A 27,586-nucleotide genomic window follows, 5' to 3' on the forward strand; every position below is an offset into this window, starting at 1 on the left:
ACAAAAGGGGGAGGAAAGGAAGAGACCCAGACCGGCTGTAAGAGACCCAAAACACATACTAGCCTTTTCACTCTTTCTCTTTTTTCTCCCATGCCTCTCTGGGAAACTGGGTTACTTTTATTTGCAAGTGGCAAAGAAAAGTGGGGGATGTAGTGTGGGGGCAGGAGACCATCTGGTGTTTCTCTTACTGCCTAGGCTTGATGGGTCTGAAAGGTTATACTACTGATCATGGATATGAGGTGATCACTTCCAGGTGGTCTTGGCACAGCCCACACATCAAGGGGCAAGAGAGATGTTTTAGGCTGGTACAATGCATACCCAACCCCCCAGTGCCATCGAGTCGATTCTAAGCCCCCTAGTGATGAATCCGACCAGGTGGTACAAGTTAAATATGGTGAGGATTGGCTAAAGGGTTAAGTGGTTGCTGCAGGGACTCATCACACCACTCATGTCACTGTGGAAAGAGCAAAACTCCAGCTGGCGGGAAGAGAACACCTTTGACCCTGGGGGCTCAAGGGTGGGGGAGGTATCATTAACCTCTCTTGGATTAAATCTCTGGAAGGATACCCAGAAAGGGGGAGACGATGGAAAATGTTTTCACTCTCTTATACTGATTGAAATTTGAACCATGTGACTATTTTATGTACTCAAAGAAATTATTAAAAATGCAAAGACAGAAACAAAATTGTACCTATATCTGAAACTAAAACTTAAAAACTAGCATAATAGCTAGGACAGTCTCTAGTCAGAACCTAGAACAAAAACACTAAAAACAAAAGGTAGATTTTCTTTTAACAGTGATGTGCATGTTAACTCATACAACTTTATATTCTAAAAATATTTGTAAAAGACTATACATAAAAGAATAGTGCAAGCTGTTAAATTAACTTTATTTTTATTTAACATAACTAAAGAAGTTAACAAATATATTTTAATGTAACAAAAAATGTAACTGATGAATTTACCATCTACATTTTAAAGAATTTCAACAATTATTTTAGTATAGCCAAAGTCTTAACATTTGAATTTCATAATTTTTTAAAATGTAAAATGCACAATTATAATATCCATATTACCTATCTTGCAGTTTTAAAGTCTTAGCTAAAACATGAGTCTCTGCAGGTAAACACAAGAGTTCTCCTATGCTGAGGACAAATAAAATTATTACTAATAAAGTGCCGCTGTATTAGACAATGCCATTTCAACTACTTCCTTTTTTGGGGGAGGAGGACACGTTTTATTTCAAAAGTACATTAACAGTATTGAACTAGTCATTTTCATTATAATTGTATAGAACTAATACTTGCATATACTTTGTAACAAGCACAAGAGTGCTTATTGATAGTAGACATTAACCACAGTAAAGAATTCCTCTCAAGAAAGATCACAACTGTGACTTATGACAAATGGTACAGTCATCACTAAATATAGTGTTCAGAGTATTTAAAAAGTACAATCTTGAACTAAGATAAACCTAAAGCTACCAATACTGAGAAACAGTTATAAGGACTTTATATTTAAAAAGGAAAAAAAAAAAAAAAAACTATTAAAGTAGGTTTCTACCTGTTCTAAGGAAGGGGTGGAGGATAGTGATGGATAGCAACGTTTGGCAGCAAGTACGTTTCTAGCAGGTGAAAGCCTGAAATGCCTTGCTATGTGTTTTCGCACAAGGAAAACGTGCTCATTAGATGTATACAGCACTTTTCAGGCACTTGACCACCCCCTTGGTAGTAAAGTTGATGTTCAGATTTTTTTTCTAATGGAAAACATTAAATTATATAGTGACTTCAAGTCATGTTCCCATGGAACATCTGTGTTCCGTAAACTAAATCCAAATGTTCCCTGCTAAAATCAAATAATGATGCCATATAACCAATTCAGAGAAAAAAAGGTAATAGATTAAACTTCATAGATTCAATTCTCTCAATTTTAAGATTTTCCACCATAAATTTGTCTTAAGCCTTTGTTGCCTATTACTTGTTGGATTGCTAGCAGAAAAAAAAGGCTTGAAAATGACGAAATAGTATACCTAAATAATATTAGAAAATCTGAAACTGTTGATCACGCTTAGTTCAATAACTTGTTCTGTAATGGAAATATGCCCAGTTTTGCTCTTAAACTGCTTAAGAGTCACATTTTCTCATAGTAAATGTGTTCCTAGTTCATATTATAGAATATGTAAACATTTTAATGTGCCGAAAAGGGCATTATGAATTTTCTATTTGTTGTCCCTAAGTATGTTTGAGAACCACACTACATTAATGTCTGGCTCTAAAACTATCTTTGGGGTCCATGTCAAAGGAATGCTTTCAGGTATATCACTAAGGTTAGGGTTTCAAGATAAGACTATCAAGTTCTATTTTAAAGTGAAAAAATATGGCAAGATTCCAGAACAGGTGTTACTAATGTTTCCATTTTTTTCCCCTAGAATACTTAGTGTGTATTTAAGTATGCTAATATTAAGGATTTTTTATTTGTACGTATCACTGTATTACAATCTGGGAAAATTCTGCAATATACTTTCAGGCAGTTAGCTTTAAAATAATGAAACTTCAGCTCTTAGCACAAACAACCCTGAGAACAATGCATTCAGATTACAGCTCAACTAGAAATACCTAATTGAGAAGCCTTAAAGTACAAAAACAAATTCTGGAAAAGTTGTAAAGAAAAACAAAACAAAACAGTTACCAACATTTTCAGGCACTACCAGACTACAGTACTTTTAAGAGTTGGAAGGACTTTGAAAAAAGAACACGCACACAAAGCTCTGTGTGCACGTGCACACGCTCATATTGTGCTATAATGAAAATCTGTGTCCCCAGACTGTACAGACTAGGCATTTTACTGCAGCATCTCCTATTGCAGATAGCATGCTCCAGCTGCAGGAAGGTTTGGTAAGTAATATAAAGCATTGGTACAGAAGCGTGTACCATATTTGGAAACAGAGTCAAGAGCTTCATTAGCAACATTTTCTTAAGTGACTGGCAGCCCTTGGAGGGGAGTATGAAAGAAACATCATAATTATGCTTATGATGCAAATGCTAAGTCAAAGTAGCAAATGATTTGATCTATTTCAGAGGGTATACAAATTTGTAGCAAATAAGATACAACAGTCTGTCACAGTAGCAATAAAATGTTGTTCCAGAAAGAAACAAAACATTTAACCTATTAATATAATGCTGTACATAAACTGCTGAAATGCCTGCAGACAAAAGTGGTGCATCACTGTATAATCTATCAGCATGACACTCTACATTCTATACATGGTAACTAGAGATATTTAGCATTTACTACAAAAAAGTATAACAAATACTGAAGATCAACTTTTAACATTTCTCTGATGCCAAAAAAGAATGAAGTCACTTCTGTTCTATGTTAAAAAATGTTTCCTGCTTCCTTTTAATACAATTTGTAAAGCTTTACTAAATGAAATATTTTGTTCTAGAGAAACATTCACTGACTTATGTGAAAATAAACAGTCCTATATCTTTAAAATCTATACTTATTATTATACATCACAAGAGTATCTACATTTAATATAGTACACAAAATGAAATATTTATGCATAGCTTTTGCCATTCAAGGTATGAAGACAGAGATGCACTGCTATCATCTGTACACCCTTACACTGCAACTGAACATATATTTATGTGAAGTTTGACAAGTTAGGAAGAACAAGGGCATGCTAATCCGTAATAAATATTAAGCCAGAACACTAGTAATGGTTAACTAGAGCCATATGAATGGCCAGCAAGCAGCACAGACTGGTAACTTTCTAGAATTCCTGTGGGTAACAATGTCAACCAGTAGCAGCTAAGATATGCATTGCAGAGTAACAAAAACTAGAGCAGTATGTAGTAGATATTTAAATAGAATACTGGAAGAATTCAGCCTAATTCCTAATTGTGCTTTAGATGGGCAAAAGCTAAATAAAATTTTACACTAAAAACGATTAACTACAACCACAATATTTCTTGTGCTCTTCAATTCTCCTCCTCTCTCCTTGTACTGTCTTAATTAAAAGTATCTCGCTTCTTCCCCAAATGGTTTTGATGAGGCGAATACAAGATTTTAAAGCATGGACAAATTAAGCAACTAAAACCATGGGATCTTCTGCTCCTAATGCTATTTCCAGTCACTGATCAGATCAGTTACAGCAGCATATATATTTTCCTCTAGATGACGGGAACAAAGGCCATTTAGAGGTCAAGGCATGTTGGGAGAAGTCTCACAACAAGTCTTAAGAGAATCAAGGTATTACTGAAATAATGATTTTGTTCTACATTTGACTCCCATATAATGATTGTTATTGGGTCTAAGGTCCTCACAAACACTGTTACAATGTCTAGATTTGGCAATAAAATATATATGATCCAAAAGACAAAAGAGAAATGCAGGTATCACTGAAAACACCTTTTAAAATAATTAGGTTTATAGAATTTTTCCCTAGTTATGTTTCATACCAGTAACTGAATTAAGTCACGTGACAATCAAAAAAATGTATATAGTTCTTAAAATAAATAATTATAACATAGAGTAACATTTCTTCCATGATTTACTTTCATTTTAGAAAAAAACATACATAAATTTAACAAACCTTCCAAATCAATTTAAAATAAGAATTTCCAGTTTTTGTCTGACAAAATATTTTAACATCAAAATAATCTACTTACAAATGGTTAGAAAGGAGTGATTGCTGATAAATACTAACACTTATTCAATGTGGTTGGAAAAAAGCACTGCATAGTGTCCTGTAAAGCAGGTTACTCCTCTACGTATAGAGAGAACGAGAGAATGACACCAAGAAATGGAAAACAAAAGTTAAACGCACACACAAAAGGCAACTTCCTATTTTTCATGTTGATTACAAAAAGGCCTCGAATAAAAACATATAGCTTTAACCAATCCTCTTTGCCACTGTCCCTTGTGTCTTTTACACAATTGAACTTAAGAATATTCACCCAACAGTGCAATGCTATCAACCACAAGCAGGTACTAAAACCATATAAGGTTATATTAAGTCTGCCAACAATTTGGCAAATAGAACAACCAAGATAATACAGGTGGTTGCACATGGCCACCAAGGTAACTGACAATTTTTGATAACATGATTTTTTGTTTATCTTAAAGATTTGTGCTTGCCACACACAGACTGAAAATGTGACAATTCCTATCCATAAATCTATTTATTCTCTGATATTAAGTCTGAAATTAATACAGAACAATTCAACTTACATGTGGTACTTCAATACCACTAGATGCTACATTATTTAAAACCCTGGTTTATCATTTAACTAAAATTCAGGAACGATTTGCTCAGATAAAGCACATCTGCTAAAGCTACCTTGTCTTTTTCTTGGACTCACATACTGAAAACCACAGGAATGTTACAGGAAACACACCTACAAAATTAAAAAACGGAATTATACATCTTAATTATTTTTTTAAATTGCCAATTCCCTGCAAAACTAACGCAGCACAATTTCAAAACAAAAAGAAATGAGGTTGCTTATGAAGGCCATAGCTTTGGTGACAACTGAGAACCAAACTTTAGATCTGCAGTTGATCCAGACCTAAACAGTCTGCTCATGCCTGGTGATTCCATTTATTTGCAGGGCTTTATGGCTACAGCATATTCTTCACTCATCGCACACATTACAGACACCTGGAAGGAAAAATGCAAGCCAAAAGTTATTCAGAAGATAGTAAGTATATAAATACCAAGTGTATTTAATTCATTGTATACTATATATTTGAGGATATTTTGTAGGGGTCCTCAAAGACCAAATAATCTACTTCCATTAGTTTTCTAAAGTAAAATCTGAGTAAGAGCTATAAATCTTTTGACACTTATTAGCTGTTACACTCTTGAAAGTTATAACAAGGATTGAATCTCCTTTACTCCTTAGCACTCTCAGGGCATCCCTTTTGTCATCCTCAAAAACAGCTGAGATGCAGATCTTTAAAGCGAGTATGAGACTGAACCCTGCCTCTGTCCCAGTAAAGGAACCTCCATACCTTCTTTGATAATGGGCTCTGAGGGCTTCAAGGAAAAAAATTCCTTATATCTACTGGAGAGTTCTACCAAACATTCAGAGAAGAGCTTACACCACTACTACTCAAACTATTTCAGAACATAGAAAAGGAAGCAATACTTCTGAATTCATTCTATGAAGCCAGCATAACTCTGATACCAAAACCAGGCAAAGACACCACAAAAAAAAAAAGAAAATTACAGACCAGTATCCCTCATGAATATAGATGCAAAAATTCTCAACAAAATTCTAGCCAATAGAATTCAGCAGGATATCAAAAATACAATACACTACAACCAAGTAGGATTCATACCAGGTATGCAAGGATGGTTTAACATTAGAAAATCAATCAACATAATCCACCACATAAATAAAAGGAAAAGAATCACATGATCATCTCAACATGGAAAAGGCATTCGATAAAGTCCAAAACCAATTCCTGATAAAAACTCTCAAAATAGGTACAGAGAGAAAATTTCTCAACATAATAAAAGGCATATATGTAAAACCAATGGCCAACATCATTCTTAATGGAGAGGGACTGAAAACGTTCCCCTTGAGAACAGGAACAAGACAAGGATGCCCTTTCTCACCACTCCTATTTAATGCTGTGTTGGACAAGAAACAGAAATAAAGGGCATCCAAATTGGTAATGAAGAACTTAAACTCTCCCTATTTGTGGATGATTTTTTTTTACTATACATAGAAAACATAAGACTCCACGAGAAAACTACTGGAACTAATAGAAAGATTCATTGGAGTAACAAGATAGACATACAAATATCAGTTAGATTTCTATATACCAATAAAGAGAATGATGAAAAGGAAATCAGGAAAACAATACCATTTATAATAAGCCTCTAAAAAAATAAAATATTTGGGAATAATTCTAACCAGGGATATAAAAGACCTATACAAAGAAAATTACAAAACACTACTGCAAGAGCTCTACATAAATGGAAAAATATACCATGCTCATGGATAGGCAGACTCAACATTGTAAAAATGACAATTCTACCCAAAGTGATTTACAATTCAATCCTGATTCAAATGCCAACATTCTTTACAAAGATGGAAAAATTTATCATTGTATGGAAAGGCAAGAAGCCCCAAATAACTAAAGCACTAAATAAAGTAGGAGGACTCGCACTACCTGACCTCAGAACCTACTATAAAGCTACGGTAGTCCAAACAGCCTGGTACTGGTACAAGAACAGATATATTGACCAATGGAACAGAACTGAGAACCCAGATGTAAATCCATCCACCTGTGGTCACCTGATCTTTGACAAGGGCCCAAAGTCCATCAAATGGGGGGAAAAAAAAAAACCAAAAGGCAGTATTTTTAACAAATCGTGCTGGCAAAACTGGATGACCATCTGCAAAAAAATGAAACAGGACCCATTCCTCACACCATATACAAAAACTAACTCGAAATCCATCAAAGACCTAAATATAAAGACAAAAACCATGAAGTTCATAGAAAAAAAAAATAGGATCAATGCTTGAGGCCCTAATACATGGCACTAACAGGATACAAACCACAACGAACAATACACAAGCTCCAGAGGATAAGCTAGATAACTGGGATCTTCTAAAAATTAAACACCTATGCTCATCAAAAGACTTCATCAAAAGAGTAAAAAGAGAACCTACAGAATGGGAAAAAATTTTGGGCTATTACAAATGAGGCAAAAGTCTAATCTCTAAAATCTACAAGAAAAGCCAACACCTCTACAACAAAAAGACAAATAATCCAATTAAAAAATGGGCAAAGGAAATCAACAGACACTTCACCAGAGAAGACATTCAGGAGGCCAAGAGACACATACGGAAATGCTCATGACCTCTAGCCACTACAGAAATGCAAATCAAAACCACAATGAGGTATCATCTCACCACAGGATTACTGGCACGAATCAATAAAAGAGGAAATAACAGATGTTGGAGAGGCTTCAGGGAGATCGGAACTCTTATGCACTATGGGTGAGAATGCAAAATGACACAACCACTTTGGAAAATGATATGTTGCTTCCTTAGAAAGCTAGAAATAGAAATACCATATGATCCAGCAATCCCACTCCTAGGAATATATCCTAGAGAAATAAGAGTTGTCACATGAATAGACATATGCACACCTATGTTCACTGCAGTATTGTTCACAACAACAAAAAGATGGAAACAATCTAGATGCCCATCAACAGACGAATGAACTGTGATACATACATACAATGGAGTATTATGCAACGATAAAGACCAACGATGAATCTGTGAAGCATCACGTAACATGGATGCATCTGGAGAACATTATGCTGAGTGAAGTAAGTCAGTCACAAAAGTACAAATACTGTATGAGACCACTACTGTAAATACTCATGAAAAGGTTTACATACAAAAAGAAACAATCTTTGATGGTTATGAGGGAGGGAAGGGGTGGGGATGGAAAACCACTTAATAGACAATAGATAAGTAGAAACTTTGGTGAAGGGTAAGAGAGTACAGAGTACTGGGGAAGCCAGCACAACCTGTACAAGGCAAGGTCATGGTAGCTCCATAGACACATCCAAACTCCCAGAGGGACCTAATTGCTGGGCTGAGGGCTGTGGGCACCATAATCGTGGGGATTATCTAGCTCAATTGGCATAACATAGTTAATAAAGAATATGTTCTACATTCTACTTTGGTGAGTTGCGTCTGGGGTCTTAAACGCCTGTAAGCAGCCATCTAGGATACTCCACTGGTCTCACCCCTTTGGGAGCAAGGGAATAATGAAGAAAACTAAAAAAAAAAAAAAGGGAAAGATTAGTCCAAGGGACTAATGGACCACATCTACCACAGCCTCCACCAGACTGAGTCCAGTACAATGAGATGGTGCCAGGCTACCACTGTTCTGACAAGGAGCACAATAGAGCGTCCTGGACAGAGCTAGTGAAAAATGTAGAACAAAATTCTAACAGAGACTGGAGAAACCCTGGACACCGTTTCAGCTCGGTAATGAGGTCACTCCTGAGGTTCCCCCTTCAACCAAAGATTGAACAGTCCCATGGAACAAAACAAGACTAAAGGGCACACCTGCCCTGTGGCAGGGACTGGAAGGTAGGACAGAACAGGGAAGCTGGTAATAGGGATCCCAGGGTTGAGAACGGAGAGTGCTGACATGTTGTGGGGTTGTTAACCAATGTCACAGAACAATGTGTGTACTGTTTGATGAGAAGCTAGTTGTTCTGTAAATTTTCACCTAAAGCAAAATCAAAAAAAGGAAAAAACTGCCTCATAAAGAACATTTCCCAGTATTTCAGTAAGACTGAAAAACTACATTTCATATATATTTTATTCCTATCAGTTTAGGTTGAAGTTTTTATAAAGTGGTTTTAAAAAACAACCTTCCAATGTCTTTACCTGTACGTCTTCACCTGCATTGTATTTTCCTTCTATCTCTTTGCCTAGTTCACCTTCTGGCAACTTAAGATCCTCACGAACTTCACCAGTTTCTGTCAGCAGGGAAAGGTAACCATCCTGAATGCATATCAGCTATTAGAAGAAATTATATAATTTGCACTGATTAGATTTACTCTTTTGTAGTATTTACATAAATTATAATTCATATTAATTTATATAAGCACACCAAACCAAAAAAAAAAAAACAAACCCACTGCCTTCGAGTGGATTACTGACTCATAGTGACCCAATAGGACAGAGTAGAATTGCCCCTACAGAGTTTCCAAGGAGTGCCTGGTGGATTCCAATCACTGACCTTTTGGTTAGCAGCCGCAGCTCATAACCACTACGCCACCAGGGTTTCCATATATGCACAGAAAAATACATAAATACATTATTGATGTTTAAAACTGCTAAAAATACGAAAGTATAAACTATGTATAGAAGTGTAAGTTCCCTCCTCCCTGAAGCCCCCCAATCTTTGTGTTATTATACAGGTTAGGCTTCATTAGAACGCGTCCTGAAGCATTTACAACATTATATACACAATGCAAAAATAATTGCTTTTTTAAAAAACATAGATGTATTTTTCAGTAAGTTACTTTATTCATTTAATATGTCTTGGAAATCTCTCCAAATCAGAAAATATAAACCTACTTCAGCATCTTAAACCCCGTATCTTTACTAAATTCACCCACTGTAAACATTTAAGCACATGTGCACTCTCTCTCTCTCTATATACATACATGTATGTGTATATATACACACACATTATACCTGCAATATATAAAGTACATATTATACACATTCTTATTTTTACTGAACCATTTGAAAGTTCAAAAGATCATGACTCTAGCAATAAGGACTTCAGCGAGGACAAACTTTTACATAACCACACTTCTATTTTCAAAATCAGGAAATTTAGTGTTAACACAATATTATTTAATATATAGCCACTATACACAACTGCATGCACATGCTGTAACTGATTTAACCATTTTCCCATTAATGGGCATAAAAGTTGTTTTCAGTTTTTCACTATTAACATGTGTTTTATAATTACCAACAAAGTGGAAAACTTTTGGTTTCCAACTCACTGCTAGCAATGCTAGACTTTTTTTTTTTTTAAGACAAACACTGACTTCTTGAAGACATTAATAAAATAAACCCAGTCATCAAACTAATCTGGAAAAAGGTACAGTTTTTATATAAGCAAATTTCTTATACCACAGGCGTGAAGAAACAGCCAACCCCCATTCATTTATTCCAAAGGCGTGTATACCATCACTGTGACTAGAACTCTTAATAGGCTTTATAAACGGCAACCTTCCCAAATACCAGCTTTTAAAATTTTTTTCAGAATAACAGCTTCTATAATTAATACATACAAAAGGAGTCAACAACATGCTCCTGACCCCTTTCACCACTACGACACAGCACAGGATGCTGCAGCATTAAGAGATTCAAAGCTCTCCACTATGGCAGTGCCAAATCTGGCTATGGCTTCCCACAGAAATGCCACCTACCACAGGAGATTTGAGTTTTTGTACACCACTTCTTATCCCCCAAACAATAAACACCCAATTCCTTATACAAAGCAGCAACAGCCTTTAATTTACTCAAACATTTGCGGGGTGGTTGGTGGAACAGTGGGGAGCAAGAGGGCTGAGGTATAAATGTTTATAGGACGGATCTGATTTCTGCTCTTTGAGCAATTCCCTCAGGTAGAATTTGTCTGTTTCAAGAGTTAAAGGCTCACACTGCCATTAGTGACTGAAACATAGAAGCCAAATGATAACACTTGTATTTTGATATTTACTTATATAATGGTGGTACTTTATTTTTTAAGAGTTAAGATTTCATAAAGTAAACCGTGGAATGAAACATGTACATCATTTCAAATACAAAACCATAGAAACATTAAGAATCTAATAAAACAACATATTTATAAACATTTAACATATTAAAATAAATTGCTCTATAAAATAAAATTGAAGTATTCAGAAACAAAGCTACAGAAAATAATAAAAATAAATTTTCTGCTTTTAAAATTATTAAAAAAATCAATTTATAGAAAAGTTACAAGAATGCAATGAAACCCCGTATCTTTACCTAAATTCACCCACTTTTAACATTTAACCACATGTGCTCTCTCTCTATACATACATGTATGTGTGTATACAGATATACACACACACATTATACCTGCAATATATAAAATACATATTATACACGTTCTTATTTTTACTCAACCACTTGAAAGTTCAAAAAAGATCATGACTCTAGTAATAAGTACTTCAGTGAGGACATACTTTTACATAACCACAGTTCCATTTTCAAAATCAGGAAATTTAATGTTGACACAATATCATTTAATATATAGCCACTATTCAAATTTTGCCAATTGTCTCAACACTGGCTTTGATAGCAACTTTTCCCAATTCCAGAGTCATGCCTTGCATTTATTTGGCTGACAGGTCTGTTCACTCTCTTTTAATTTGGAACAATTCCTCACACTTTATCTTTCATGACATGACATTTTTGAAGAGTAGAGGCTCACTGTTTTGTACAATGTTCCTCAGTTTGGGTTTGTCTGTTTCCTCATGATTCAGGTAATGCATCTGTGGCAGGAATACCACATAAAATGATGTGTCCTCAGAGTATCACATCAGGAGGCATATGATGTCAATTTATGCCACTACTGGTAGAGTTAACCTTAATCACTTGGCTAAGGTGGTTATCTTCCATTTTTCTGGCAGGTTCCCTCATTCATCTCATAGCAACCCAACAGGACAGAATAGAACTGCCCTATAGGTTTCCAAGGCTGTAAATCATTATGGAACAGACTGTCACATTGTTCTCCCACACAGTGGCTGGTGGGTTCGAAATGCTGACCAAAAAGGTTAGCAGCTGAGGGCATAAACACTGTACCACCAGGTCTCATGGCAATCGGTTTGGGTTTTTTTTGGTTAAAAGCACCTTTTACTCCTGTATAATCTGCAATCTTAAAAAAAAAAGCCAATTGTGTCATTGTTGAGTCTCAAGCATATTCTTGTGCAATTTTGTCCATCTTCTCTCAAAGCCCTGACTTTGAGGGTTGGAAGGAGAGGATGGTGAGAAGACAGTTTCAACAGTTAATTCTAAATATTTTCTTCTGATCATTCATCTTTAAACATGCTACTGATTTGATTACTTTGAGATATTTTTGAACAATTTTTGGGGGGGAAGGTAGTAAGTATAACTTTTTGTTAGTAGCAAGCAGAGAGACAGATGAAAGAAAGCAAGGTCAGAAAACTTGTAGCAGAGGTGACAAGCTCGAGGTGGTGTACCAGCTTGTTGCTGATTGACACACAAAATATAATTAAAAAATACTAGAACCAGAATGTAGTATCTATTAGTTTCTAACAAGAGAAACTAGGGCTCTTTGGAAAAATGGATAATTTCAGATGTAGGACAGGAAGCATACAAAATGTACCTGGAACAAGCTATTATACTTGAAGATAATGAAGCTATCAAAGACCACTAGGACCACACCAAAGGGACCCAGGTATTAACTTGAATAATGCTCAGTGGTCGAAGAGAGAACAGCTTGCAAATTGATGAGGATAATAACTATAATGGATTGAAACACGTATGCTTAAATGCTCAAGTTCACAGAAAAAAACATTTCCTTACTTATTTTCAGTGGACACTGGGAATAAGCTTATTTTGAAAAGTTGTAATTAAAAGGAAAAAATGAAGCATTAATAATCTTTCCTATACATATAAACTCGGGGGCGTAGTGGCTAAGCGCTACGACTGCTAACCACAAGGTCTGCAGTTCGAATCTACCAGGCGCTCCTTGGAAACTCTATATGGGGCAGTTCTACTCTGTCGTATAGGGTCACTATGAGTCAGATCTGACTTGATGGCAACGGGTTTGGTTTACACACACAAACACACTGTACCTCTGGGTAAACTAAAAATTGATGAGGGGGAAGTTTATAAAATTATTCTGGCTAAAAAAAAAAATGACAGATCATTATGTCATCTCCCCTAATTAATTAACGCATTGAGGCAACGATCAGAAATCTTTTAATGTCTCAAAAAGAAAAAGAGACAGACTCATTTACCTGATGGTTGCACAGAACATCCCCTATGGAGTACTCTTGTTTAAAAAAAAAAGAAAGAAATAAAAATCTACCCTGAATCTGACCAAACCTCTACATCTAATTACCAATTTTCAGGAAATACAAGGGACAGAGGAAATACAATCAGCAAAATCCAGACTGTGGGGAAGTCCACAGAACAAATGATCCAGTTTCTTCATCAAAAAATTACAACGCAAAAGGAGTAATCAAGTGAGAGAGTGAGCGAGTGAGAGAATAAATGAATATGGGAAAGGGCGAGAGGGAAGCTGAGTGCACCTGTGAGAGATATGAATCTATAGATTAAAATAGATTTAAGACATACAGCAACCAACTTCAACGTGTGGATCTTAGGTCCTAATGTAGACAAGCTATAAAACAAAAACAACCATCACACTCATACAAAACAAAAACAAAAAAAAAAAAGGGAGGGGGGACAATTAGGAAAATGTAAATACTATTTGAATACTTGATATTATCATTATTAATTTTTAGGTGTGATAATGTTTTGATTTTAGAGTTCTTTTAGAGATGCATAAAAAATACTTGCACATGAAATGACATAGTACCTGGAATTAGCTTCAAAATAATGCGGAGGTAAAGAGTAAAGGGAAGAAAAAACAGGTGGTAGAAGGACAGACGTAATAAGACGGCCCATGTATTGGTAACTGTCGAAGCTAGGTGATGAGTATGTGGAATTCATTATACTTTGAAAATTTCCATATTAAAAAAAGGCATGGTATCTCTGAATTCCAGAAACTGCACTGTAACCACTAAATGCTGAGGCACAGGGAGTTACAGAACACATGAACTGAAAGGAAAGGGGGAGGGGAGTTAGTGACAGACATGCCACGGGGAGCTGCAGGTTCTGCCTAAAATGTAGTCAGAATAAGAAAGGAATTGCATAGAAATTTTCTGGCCTGTGTTTGCACTACTGGTACATAACATAAGGCTGGAGAAGGCATATTATCAGCACAGGTGCCTTCTTAATCCTAATCTCTGAATTTAATTTTGTTTCTCCATCCACTTCAAAGCAACCAGACTTGTTTAGGTGAGGACTAACCCTTTCTCCTCCCCTTCCCTTTGTTCTTCTAGCACTTCCAACCTACTTCTTTAGAGCTGCTGGTTCCCGGTAGAGACTGAATGTTGGATCGTTATTATTACACAACCTAAGCAGATCACACCATCGTGAACTGGGGGGTTATCTGACCCGCCAAGCTATGAAGCTGAGTACACAGAGCAGCAGCGCTCTTATCACACAAGTGAGGGCGGCATAAATGAGATCACTTTGAGCACATCCTCAAGGCACAAACACACTGAGTGGTGGCTCAGACTCAGAAAGCACCTTGTCCTGCCACTTTGACGTTTCTTATTTTTTGAGAAAAAATGTATTTCTGAGTAATTTGATTTTTTAAGTAAAGGAAATCATACTATACAGGTGATTCTGTACCGTGCATGCTGTTTTTTTTGAGGGTCATGATATATTTGGGGGATCTTTTTTTTCAATTCATCCCAAAGCCTTCATGGGCGTCATGTGGACTAAGGGAAAAAAGAATTCAGAACGGTTTCTACATGATTACGCATGGTATAATGGCACCACTCAGAGGTGGCCCTCAAAGACAGGAGAGATGGAATGAGCAGAACATCAAGCACGGGTCCTGGAAAAAGATAGAAGAGAGGTTTGGGTTTATACCGATTTTGAGCAATGGCTAAGAGTTTGGCTGGAAGGTCAAGGACACTGAAAGAACAAGATGGGGAAACTGCTGACAGTGAGCTCTAGGCAAGTGGCTGTGGACAGACCTATCCAAACAGAATAATATGTTCATATTAATTTGTGCACCAAAGGGCATCTGCTGTAGAGGCGGCTCTGAATAATTAGGCGGACAAGATGAACCTCTGTGGACGTCATTTAGCTTTTTTTGTGTATAGCCTCCCCTGTTCTTTCTCAATGGGCTCCACAATACAGGTTTTCTCTGACCAAGGTGAGTCGGACCACAGCCACTACTGAATACTCAACAGTAGAAATCAATGCAATCCCTGACAGGGCATCATTTCCCAAGGGGGAGCAGCGAGCCACCTGGTAACACTGACTCCCTCCATCATGGAAAAGGCAGAGATTTGCGCTTATTCCAACAGATTTTCACTCTACATGTGGATTTGCCCTTTCTGCTCACAGTGCTTCTCTGAAAAGCTCGTCCATGGGTTTACAGAATGCCTCATTCCTGTCATGGTGTGTCTCACACAGCATCACTTCTGACTAAAAACTTAACTTTACGGGCAAAATAATAAGGCAACAGGACACTGGCTAGAGAATTCACTGGTCTGTGTACCCCACAGTCCCCAGATTGCCTGTGGGACATTTTGCTAGGTGACATTTTGTGGACCTAGATCACTGCTTTACAGGTCACAATATATTCCAATATATGGTGCTATTTCTCCTACAGGAAGAGTACACAGGTACAAGACCCAAAGGGAGTGGCTCCCCTCACTATTAACCCTAACAATCCTATAACTGTTTGCCTCTTGTCTCTCCAATACTGGGCTCTGCCAGTTTAGAGGTTTTCTATTTCCAGAGAAAAACTTTCTGTCAGGGGACACAAGAGTTCCACAGAACAGGTAAAAATTATTAAAAGAACTTAAGTTCAAGGAATTCACAGCATCAATTCTTTTTGTTGTTCTTTTATTTTAAAGTTGCAACAATAAAAGTCAACACGTATATCCAAATATCCAAAAGGCATATTACTTATTTCAAGTATATACTCAGATTTAATAGTCATAGTTTTGGCAATTCAGCAATAACCAAGAGGTCCACAGTACTCTAGTGTGTCCTGTAGTAATTAGTTTTCCTTCTGGAAAGTGGTCTTCAAATGACAGGCAAAACATTAGTGAATGCAGGGAAGGCTTTCAAGTTGTGGTGTGGTACACAGGAACACAGACTTTTCTAAAGAAATATGATTCGAGAGAATCCTGGGAGTCTGAGCACACATTTCTATATTTAAGAATTTGGGATTCCCAAAGGTGCCTGGGTGCATTTGTATTTTACATCATCACTGAGCCCCTGGCAACCATAACTCTATGAGGACAAGTAATGAAAACTAGCAATCCTAATCCAAGCTATATCCTGGAATGAAAAAGTCAGGAGACAGTTTTTCTTTCATCCTGAATTTATTTTAAAACACATAAAAATTAAAACTGTAAATAATACATTTCTTTCTTTAAGCAAAGGTTTACTTTTTAATTATTATAATGAAAAGATAAACACATTTCACTTTACCCAACTGGTGAACTGGCACTCAGAACACTGAATTCGGCAAACACAAAGGACTACATGTAGCCAAAGAAAAAAGGAGGAATTTAACCAAGGTGCTTGGGTAAGTGAGTAAAGGCCACCACGGCACATTAAATATAACTGGAAAGTATGAAGAGCTTTTTAGAAATGAACAGGAATGAGCACTCTGTGCTGACTTGATACTGAGGAGCGTACAAATACAGAGTACTTACTCTGCCAAATACTGTTCTAAGTATTAACTAATTAAACCTTACCATCATCCCATGAAAAGCTTATTATTCTCACCCTTATTTTATAAAGAAACGGAGCCAAGAGAGGTTAAGTGACTTGACAACTGAGACCACAGAGCTAGTAAGTGCCAAATCAGAGATGCAGACCTGGTCTGCCTGGCCCCAGTCATCCTCTTACCCGCTCTGCAGTATGGACCACACACCAAGGGCTGGGACTAGGGTGAGGAAAGTGAGACTCATCTTGGGTGCAAAATAACTCCATGATCAAGATAAATAAGTATTTGAATGTAATATTTAAAGAAAAATCAAAATTAATGCAAAAATTCAATGATGAACAAAATTAAAGACAGGATCAGAATTACTAATTTTTCCTTTTGCCTTAAGCTCCAATATGGCTTAGTATTATTACTGGTCCTGTCTTTATTTAAAATTCTGTGCCCAAGGAAGGGCTATATATATCCATATATATCACTTGCCTTGCCCTACTCCCAGTCCTACTCTATATCATAACAAAACCCAAACCAAATTTTTCCTTTATGCTAAATTTTGAGCTCCAATCAGCGGCTGGCTAACTTGATGATAGTATTAATTATGTGAACTACTGATATCCATCTTTCTGAAATACTCTGTAGGCAAAAGCATCCTAACACTGAATATTCAAAACACTCACATTTTAGGAATGAAAACAGAGAAACCCATTTTTGGCATAAGAAAATTCTATGCTCAGCCGTAATACATACTTGCCACGTTGAATAATCACATACGCATTTAGCAAATGTTTATTGAACACCCACTACCAGAGGCTCCAAGGGAGAAAGATGTGGCAGTCTACTTCCATAGAGATTTACAGCCTTGGAAACCCTACGGGGTTCTGTAAGTCAGAATCGACTCGATGGCAATTGTGTATGTGTCAAGCCTACCTACTAGATTAGGTACCCCAATAATAACAGAGTGATGAAGTGGAAGTTTTACACAGGAATAAGGGGAGCAGAAAAGAACTACTTTTTGGAATATACCTACTTAGGTACTTATGGAGTACATTTTCTCATTTAATCCTTACATTATTCCTCTTTGGTAGATGGGAAGACAGAGGGTCAGAGAGGTTGAGAAATTTGTCCAAGGTCATCTAGCTATAAAGTGGCAGAACCAGATCTAAACCCCAGTCTGCGTGACTAAAAAATCCACTTGCTGTTATTATACTAACACAATTCAAATTCTAGACTCCAGAACAACATAGAAAACATTTGTAAGTGGGAAGGTGAAAATATAAAACTGTTTCCCATGGTTAAAACAATGCAAAAATATGTTTGCATATGAACAGAGTAAAAGAAAATCAGGTGGTTGCAGTTGACAACATTCTTTAAATGCTTACACAATATACAGTATAGAAAGAAATGAATTCAAACCAGATACAACAAATCTAAGTGTCCATTTTGTGTTTTTCACTATGTAATATGAACAGAAAAGATTTCTCTATATATGGTACGGTTGCTACAGAAATTGAAAACTTTCAAGAAAGGCATTACTTGCGAGTAATCTGGCTCCTACATCCCATGAGGTCAATTATCTGGTTATTGTCAATAATCCATACCATAAAATACTATGATTAAACATGACTTATAACTTGAACTAAAATTTGAAATCTATACCTATAATTTAACAAAAGGTTACAGCATGGTCACTGAATAAATACAAAACATACTTTTGTATTTTTTTCACTATATTCAATGACCATGTGCTTTACCCCTTATATTTATGGCTTTCAGCTTATTTTCTTATTTAAGAATAAAAAAATCTGACTCACATCCAATAATACGCAAACTTTGTTGGTGGGAATAGTTTCTTGAGAGTCTTAGGTCTTATCAGTGAGAAGAAATAAAACACCCAGGAGGGAGTTACCTAAATTTGGAATATTTTACAACAGACAGAAGAGTGATTTTACTAAACACTGGATTTATTCAGTTACAACATGTAGTCACTTGCTCTAAGGAATACTAAGTGCTAAACATTTTAAAAATGCAAGAATGTTTAAAAAAAATCACTAACTACTATAATTTTACAGCACAAGTGTGAAATACCACTATCTATGTCTCCAATTTCTAAGATGGGTGGTGCCTAACAATAGATTAGAAAAAACTTACAAAGCCACTCTTGGGTTTTGTCAGATTACAACTGACAGTAGAAAATATGTGCACCTTTAAGAAGCAAGTATCATTCTAAAAGAAATTAGTACTTACTTGATAATCATTTCTCTTAATATTTGGAACATCCATGTTGTGAGTAGAAGGGCAAATATCTTCATACTTTTTGCCCGTGAAAATATCAATTCCAACAAGGTGAACCTAACAGAGAAGAACAGGAGACCTGTTCAGTCTCTGCCAAGCAGATCACTCAATACACACATCACAGAAGCACAATATCAACGCTGATTACAACAGATTCTTTCTCCACCTTTCAAGGTCATCTAATTTTACTTTCTTAAAAAAATTACAAAGTAGTAGTCATAGAAACTGAGAAACAGTAAACAATTAAACAGTGTCATGACACATCAAGACTCAAAATCGGAGAGTCCAGTAATTCAATTTTAAGAGTAGATAACAAAAACTAAGTTAGGTTTCTTAGAATTGTTAGGTCTTCTCATCTGTAAACTGAATAGTTTTTTAAAAAATATTTTATTGTGTTTTTGATGAAGGTTTACAGGGCAGTTTAGTTCCCCAATCAACAATTTCCACACAAATAGTTCAGTGACATTGGTTACATTCTTCACAATGCATGACACTCCGATTATTTCTGTTCTGGTCTTCCATTACTGACTAGATCTTTTACCTCACTATGATTCAAGAAAGCTTCGATTCCCAGTTAATAAAACATTATAAGGGAGTACGAGAAGAAAATGCTACCTTTCAGTATTCAAAGTAGTAGCTGATCACCCAGTAATTGCGTGTGGAAAAAATGAGCTTATTACAAAATTATAAGTATAAAAACCCCATCATCTGTAATGGAATACAGATGACCAAAATCCCAACGTTAAAGCCGAAGACAGACCTGGAAGGACACTTACCTTGGCATGACCGTGCTTTCCAGTTTTGGAAGTTGACATATCGACTATTTTGCATGGTCGTCCTTTGAGCACCACGAAGCCGTTTTTGCGCAGGGCCGAGCACTGCATAGGGTAAGTGCTGGAAGCCCCAGCATCTCCGGTAGTGAAATCAATTTCCTCCGCCATGGTGGGCTGGGAAGATGGTAGCTTTTCCGAGGGAACTACGCAAAAAGTTTGTATTTGCATTTTAATAACGGCCGTGCAGGCAGGGAAACGAATCATTGCAGACAGGCTACGTGCCAAGCATCAGTTTTGCATTTATTGAACACCCACCCAAGACTAGCCGGCACTTTCCAACTCCGGTCTCCACAAACTTTTCTATCCCTTCCTTGGTGGGGAGGTGAGGAAGAAAGTCGCAGAGAAGCTCGCTGGGGGGTGGGCGCTGCGCCACGGGCAGCAAGTCCCGGCACCCACGGCCCCACCGCAGAAGCAGCCAGCGACCTTCCCGCGCCGCGCGGCCCAGCCCTGCTCCGCCGCCTGGATCCCCTCTGCTGGGGGCCCAGCCCAGGCCGCACGTCTCGGCGAAGGATGGGGGATAACTGGACCCGGCCGGCAGCACCTGGTCCTCGGGCAGCGGGAGCGCACCCCACCCTCCGCCCCGCGGCGCCGCCGCCCGGCCGCTCCGGCGCCCCGTGTCACGCCTGCACCCCCGGCTCGACCGGCCCCGCACGGGCCTGAACGCCGGTGGGTCCACGCTCGCCTCCGTTCCCCATCCATCCTCCCTTCTTCCCTCGGTCGGGGCTCGGCTCCGGCCGGCTTCCCCGGCCCTGCCTCGCCCTGGTCCTAGCCCCACCAGCTTCTCCCCATGTCTTCACCTTTCAGCGGAGAAAGAGCGCCTTTCGCCTGCGCACCCGCGCCGGTCCCCACAGCTGCGGCGACGGCGGCGGTGGCGGCCGCGGCAGTTCCAAGAGACGGGGCGGGGCCGCCACACTTTCCACACCCCGGCCTCCCCGCCCTTTCCCGCCCCCACCTCAGCCCCACTTCCGGGATAGGCCCCAGGAGCGTCACAGGCACTGCCCTCTCGGTCTACCATTGGCCAGAAGGTTCCCGAGGCCCCGCCCAGTCACGTGAAGCGCGCCCTGGCAACCCCACGTGCTGCGGATTAGTACACTTCCGGCGTGGAGTGCTCTGTCAGGCGTCCGGCGCTGAGGGTAGATTCGCCCGCAGGGAACTAGCTCCGTCAAACTCTTAGGTTCTTTTCGTTAAAGCCCCAGTCGAAGTTAACGCAGTCCAGTGGGGTCCGAGCCCTGCGCCCAGTAGCCTCTGCCCTCAGGTGCGTGGCGGTTGTCATGTGACGGTTGTCAAAACTCGCGAGGCGCGCGAATTCAGCGGGTGCACCGCGTGGCTGTGCAGGGAACTTAGGGTTCAAGCTTTTGGCCCAAGTTGCCACCCTCATTGGGGTTCGAACCCACGGCTCTACCTTGAAGAAGAGCCCAGGTGCAGTATTTTATTACTTGGTTTCACGCTGCGGGACCTCAGCCACCACATAGATTCTGGCAGCGACTGTCACTGGGGTCTCCGCCATGGTCATCAATGCTTTCAGGGGTAGGAACTCTTCAGACAACCTCGATCTAAAAAGCAGCAATGAAATGATTTAACCCACTTCTCACCGCAGAGGCTATTACAGGGTTGTGGAGGCGAAGTGTGATCTGACTCCTTGATCATTGACTGGTTCCGAAAGTTCTTCGGCCAGTTCAGCCCTTCCATAGCACAGGAGTTCTTTGAGTTTGAGGCTTGTCCAATACCTCATTAGAACGGTTGGATTGTCTTCAGGATCGACCTGGAGCCAATTGAGACTTGAATAGGACTGAGGACTAAGAGGTGCATACTCCTTTTCACAGTACCATTTCACAGCGCACCACACTTTCTTACTTTGGACGGTGACCTAGGAAACTCCTTCCCAGCCCACAGCTAAATTTATGTGATGCTTTGATTTTGTATTGCTGTCTTGTGACTAATCCCTTTTCTCTCGTTATTCCATGGCTCTTTCGTTTACACATGCTTCACATGCGTTGCCTAACGTTCACAATAAGTGAATTCTTATATACTGAGCTCAGCCTCTAACGTACGAAAGATCTAGATTAAACCCATAGTTCCTGAGTCCATTCTGTTTTTCCTTACACCACCTAACCTTTACCAGTCTCTTATTGTTAGACTGATTGCTAATATTTGAAGAAGTGTTTGGACAGGTACGTGCTAAGTGTTTTATGTGTGTCATTCGTTTAATCTTGACTACTACTTTTTTTTTTTAACCTCAGAATTACTGAAGTATGATTAATGTAAAATTCACTGTTTTTAGTTTTATGAGTTTTGGAAAACAGTTCTGTAAGGACCACTATAATCAAGATACGGATTATTTCCCTCACTCCAAAAGGTTTCCTTGTCCCTCTCTCTGGTCAGTCTACACCCCCTTCTGTTAACCATTCACAACTACTCCTTTTTTATCTCTGTTTTTTTAGTAATAATTTTTATTGTGCTTAAAGCTTACAAATCCACTCAGCCTCTCACACAAAAACTTACATACACCTTGCTACATACTCCCAATTACTCTCCCCCTAATGAGACAGCATGCTCCCTCCCTCACTTCTTTTCATGTCCATTTCACCAGCTTCTAACCCCCTCTACTCTCTCATCTCCCCTCCAGGCAGGAAATGCCAACATAGTCTCAAATGTCCACATGATCCAAGAAGCTTACTCCTCACCAGCATCCCTCTCCAACCCATTGTGCAGTCCAATCCCTGTCTGAAGAGTTGGCTTCGGGAATGGTTCTTGTCCTGGGCCAACAGAAGGTCTGGGGGCCATGACCACCAGGGTCCTTCTAGCCTCAGTCGGACCATTAAGTCTGGTCTTTTTATGAGAATTTGGGGTCTGCATCCCACTGCTCTCCTGCTCCCTCAGGGGTTCTGTGTTGTGTTCCCTGTCAGGGCAGTCATCAGTTGTAGCCGGGCACCATCTAGTTCTTCTGGTCTCAGGATGATGTAGTCTCTGGTTCATGTGGCCCTTTCTGTCTCTTGAGATCATAATTACTTTGTGTCTTTGGTGTTCATTCTCCTTTGATCCAGGTGGGTTGAGACTCATTGATGCATCTTAGATGGCTGCTTGCTAGTGTTTAAGACCCCAGATGCCACTCTTCAAAGTGGGATGCAGAATGTTTTCTTAATAGATTTTATTATGCCAATTGACCTAGATGTCCCCTGAAACCATGGTTCCCAAAACCCTGCCCCTGTTACACTGGCTGTCAGTGCATTCAGTTTATTCAGGAAGCTGCTTTTGGTTGAGTCCAGTTGTGCTGACCTCCCCTGTATTGTGTGTTGTCTTTCCTTTCACCTAAAGTAGTTCTTATTTACTATCTAATTAGTGAATACCCCTCTCCCACCTTCCCTCCCTCCCTCCTCTTGTAACCACAAAAGAATGTTTTCTTCTCAGTTTAAACTATTTCTCAAGTTCTTATAATAATGGTCTTATACAATATTTGTCCTTTTGCAACTAATTTCACTCAGCATAATGCCTTCCAGATTCCTCCATGTTATAAAATGTTTCACAGATTCCTCACTGTGCTTTATTGATGTGTAGCATTCCATTGTGTGAATATACCATAATTTATTTATCCATTTGTCCGTTGATGGACACCTTGGTTGCTTCCATCTTTTTGCTATTGTAAACAGTGCTGCAGTAAACATGGGTGTGCATATATCTGTTCATGTAAAGGCTCGTATTTCTCTAGGATATATTCCAAGAAGTAGAATTGCTGGATTCTGTGGTAGTTCTAGCTTTTTAAGGAAGCAGCAAATCGATTTCCAAAGTGGTTGTACCATTTGACATTCCCACCAGCAGTGTATAAGTGTTCCAGTCTCTCCACAGCCTCTCCAGCGTTTATTATTTTGTGTTTTTTGGATTAATGCCGACCTTGTTGGAGCGAGATGAAATCTCATTGTGGTTTTGATCTGCATTTGTCTAATGGCTAATGATCGTGAACATTTCCTCATGTATCTGTTAGCTACCTGAATGTCTTCTTTAGTGAAGTGTCTGTTCATATCTTTTGCCCATTTTTAAATAGGTTTATTTGTCTTTTTGTAGTTGAGTTTTTGCAGTATCACGTAGATTTTAGAGATCAGGTGCTGATCGGAAATGTCATAGCTAAAAACTTCTTCCCAGTCTGTAGGTAATCTTTTTACTCTTTTGGTCAAGCCTTTGAATGAGCATAGGTGTTTGATTTTTAGGAGCTCCCAGTTATCTAGTTTTTCTTCTGCATTCTTAATAATGTTTTGTATACTGTTTATGCCATGTATTAGGGCTCCTAGGGTTGTCCCTATTTTTTCTTCCATGATCTTTATCGTTTTAGATTTTATATTTAGGTCTTTGATCCATTTTGAGCTCATTTTTGTGCATGGAGTGAGGTCTGGGTCTTGTTTCATTTTTTTGCAGATGGGATATCCAGTTATGCCACCACCATTTGTTAAAAAGACTAGATAGATTTTAAGATTTTCCCCATTTAACTGTTTTGGGGCCTTTGTCAAGTATCAACTGCTCATATGTGGATGGATTTATTTCTGGATTCTCAATTCTGTTCCATTAGCCTATGTATCTGTTGTTGTACCAGTACCAGGCTGTTTTGACAACTGTGGCGGTATAATAGGTTCTAAAATCAGGTAACGTGAGGCCTCCCACTTTGTTCTTCTTTTTCAATAATGCCTTATTTATCCAGGGCCTCTTTCTCTTCCATATGAAGCTGGTGATTTGTTTCTCCATGTCATTAAAGGATGTCATCGGGATTCGGATTGGAATTGCATTAAATGTATAGATGGCTTTTAGTAGAATAGACATTTTTATAATGTTAAGTCTTCCTATCCGTGAGCAAGATATGTTTTTCCACTTTTGTAAGTCTCTTTAGGTTTCTTGCAGAAGTGTACTGTAGTTTTCTTTGTATAAGTCTTTTACATCTCTGGTAAGATTTATTCCTAAGTATTTTTTTTTTGGTATTTTATCTTCTTGGGGGCCACTGTAAGTGGCATTGATTTGGTAATTTCCTCTTCGATGTTCTTTTTGTTGGTGTAGAGGAATCCAGCTGATTTTTGTATGTTTATCTTATATCCCGATACTCAGTTGAACTCTTCTATTAGTTTCAGTAGTTTTCTGGAGGATTCCTTAGGGTTTTCTGTGTATAAGATCATGTCATTTGCAAATACAGATACTTTTACTTCTTCTTTGCCAATCTGGATGCCCTTTATTTCTTTATCTAGCCTAATTGCTCTGGCTAGGACCTCCAACACAATGCTGAATAAGAGCGGTGATAAAGGTCATCCCTGTCTGGTTCACAATCTCAATGGGAATGCTTTCAGGCTCTCTCCATTTAGGGTGATGTTGGCCATTGGCTTTGTGTAAATGCCCTTTACTATGTTGAGGAATTTTTTTCTATTCCTATTTTGCTGAGAGTTTTTATCATGAATGGGTGTTGAACTTTGTCAAATGCCTTTTTCTGCATCAGTTGATAAAATCATGTGATCCTTGTCTTTTGTTTTATTTATGTGGTGGATTACATTAATTGTTTTTTTAATGTTGAACCATCCCTGCATACTTGGTATGAATCCTACTTGGTCATGGTGTATCATTTTTTTGATATGTTGTTGAATTCTGTTGGCTAGAATTTTGTTGAGGATTTTTGCAACTACATTCATGAGGGATATAGGTCTATAATTTTCTTGTGGTGTCTTTACCTAGTTTTGGTATCAGGGATATGGTGGCTTTATCTCCATTTTTAATTGAGTAAAAAGGCAGAAAAAAGTTAAGTAACTTGCCAAAAATCACACAACTAGCAAGTTGGAGAGCCCAAGTTTAAAATCTAGGCATTTAGATTTCATAGTCACTGCTAATCACCACCGTATACTGCATTCACATAGGATCTGGATTTGGAATCAAAAGATCAGGCTTTGTTCAGTCAACAGTATTTATTTTAGCATCTTTGGCTCTGGAATTACTATGTTGACCAAGGCAGTCTCTGGTCCATAAGGTGCTTGCAGTCTAGCACAGGAGACAAACTAGCAATTTTAGCAGGTGTAATAAATGCTGCTAAAGAACTACCTACAGAGCACTGAAACAAGGGACTCCTCATCTAGTCTAGGCATTGTTCAATTGATATATAATGCAATCCATGTATAATTTAAAATTTTCTTGTAGCCACATAAAAATGTAAAAAGAAACGATGCAGTTAATTTCAGTAATATATTTGATTTAACCCAATATATAAAAAAAATTCAGATGTAACAAATACAACGATTATTAATGAGATATTTTACATTCTTGTGTCCTTACTAAGCCTTCAAAATCTGGTGTGTATTTTACTCTTAAGGTACATCTGAATTCAGAGAAGCTACATTTCAGGTGCTCAATACCTGCGTATGGCTGGTAGCTATCTATCATATTGGACTTCATGGGTGTAGGAGATTCAGAGACTGCTTATCTTAGGAGGGTGATATCTAAATTGAGATCCGAAGGATGAGTAGAAGTTAACAGTGGGGAGGGGGGTTGGAAAAGGCATTTTAGGCAAAGGGCTTGGGGGTGTACAGGCCTATAGGTGACAGAATCATGGCTTCATCTTGGACTACAGATGGTTTAGTGTGGCTGACTGGTATGTACTGTAACAAGAGATGAGTGAATGTGGATTCCTTCCCAAGGGAGTTGGAGAAATACTGAAACAGAATATATGAGAAAATGACAAGAACTTTTTTTTTTTTTTTTAAAAAGACTATTCTGGCTGCAATATGGAGAAATTTTTTAGGGGGAGAAAATACTAGAAGCAGGAAACCAGATGGGAAGAAATAACTTTGTCCTCAACAAAAGTAGTGACTATGAAAATACAGAATACGGAGAAGACAGTTTCAAGGGAGTTGTGAGGGAAGATGGAAAGAACATCATAATTAATTGACTGTTGGGGGTCAAAATGGGGAGGTACATAGTGTGAAAAAGAAGAGAGTCAAATTAAGACTCGCTGGCTTGTGGTATGAAAAATTGGGAGGATGATGGTAGCATTAATTGAAAATATAGGAGAAGGAGGAAATTTCTAAGGATAGTTGAGCTCACTTTTGGGCAGACTGAAGGAGCCCTGATGGCATAGTGGTTAAAGTACTTGGCTGTTAACCAAAAGGTTGGTGGTTGGAACCCACCAGCGGCTCCATGGGAGAAAGATGGGCAGTCTGCTTCTGTAAAGAGTACAGCCTTGGAAACCCTATGGGGCAGTTCCACTCTGACCTATAGGGTTGCTGTGAGTTGGAATTGACTTGACAGCAGTGGGTTTTGTTTTGGTTTGAGTAGAAGAGAGATCTATGTGAAACAGAGATATACATTTGTGAATCATCAGTATGTAGATGATG

At 38.4% G+C, this 27,586-nt stretch overlaps 1 protein-coding gene across 1 annotated transcript; it reads right to left on the reverse strand.

Annotated features, from left to right (window-relative positions):
- Positions 1-1,213: 1,213 nt before the first annotated feature.
- On the reverse strand, positions 1,214-21,135 carry EIF5A2 (eukaryotic translation initiation factor 5A2). The gene is made up of 5 exons (XM_003416239.4): positions 21,035-21,135; positions 20,181-20,380; positions 19,357-19,461; positions 9,435-9,566; positions 1,214-5,665 (listed from the first exon to the last, which is right to left on the reverse strand). The coding sequence occupies exons 2-5, from the start codon at positions 20,343-20,345 to the stop codon at positions 5,606-5,608; spliced, it is 462 nt and encodes a 153-aa protein (XP_003416287.1). The 5' UTR covers positions 20,346-20,380; positions 21,035-21,135; the 3' UTR covers positions 1,214-5,605.
- Positions 21,136-27,586: the final 6,451 nt, after the last annotated feature.

This window comes from Loxodonta africana, chromosome 23 (genome assembly GCF_030014295.1).
Source record: "Loxodonta africana isolate mLoxAfr1 chromosome 23, mLoxAfr1.hap2, whole genome shotgun sequence".
In the NCBI taxonomy this organism is placed as follows: Eukaryota; Metazoa; Chordata; class Mammalia; order Proboscidea; family Elephantidae; genus Loxodonta; species Loxodonta africana.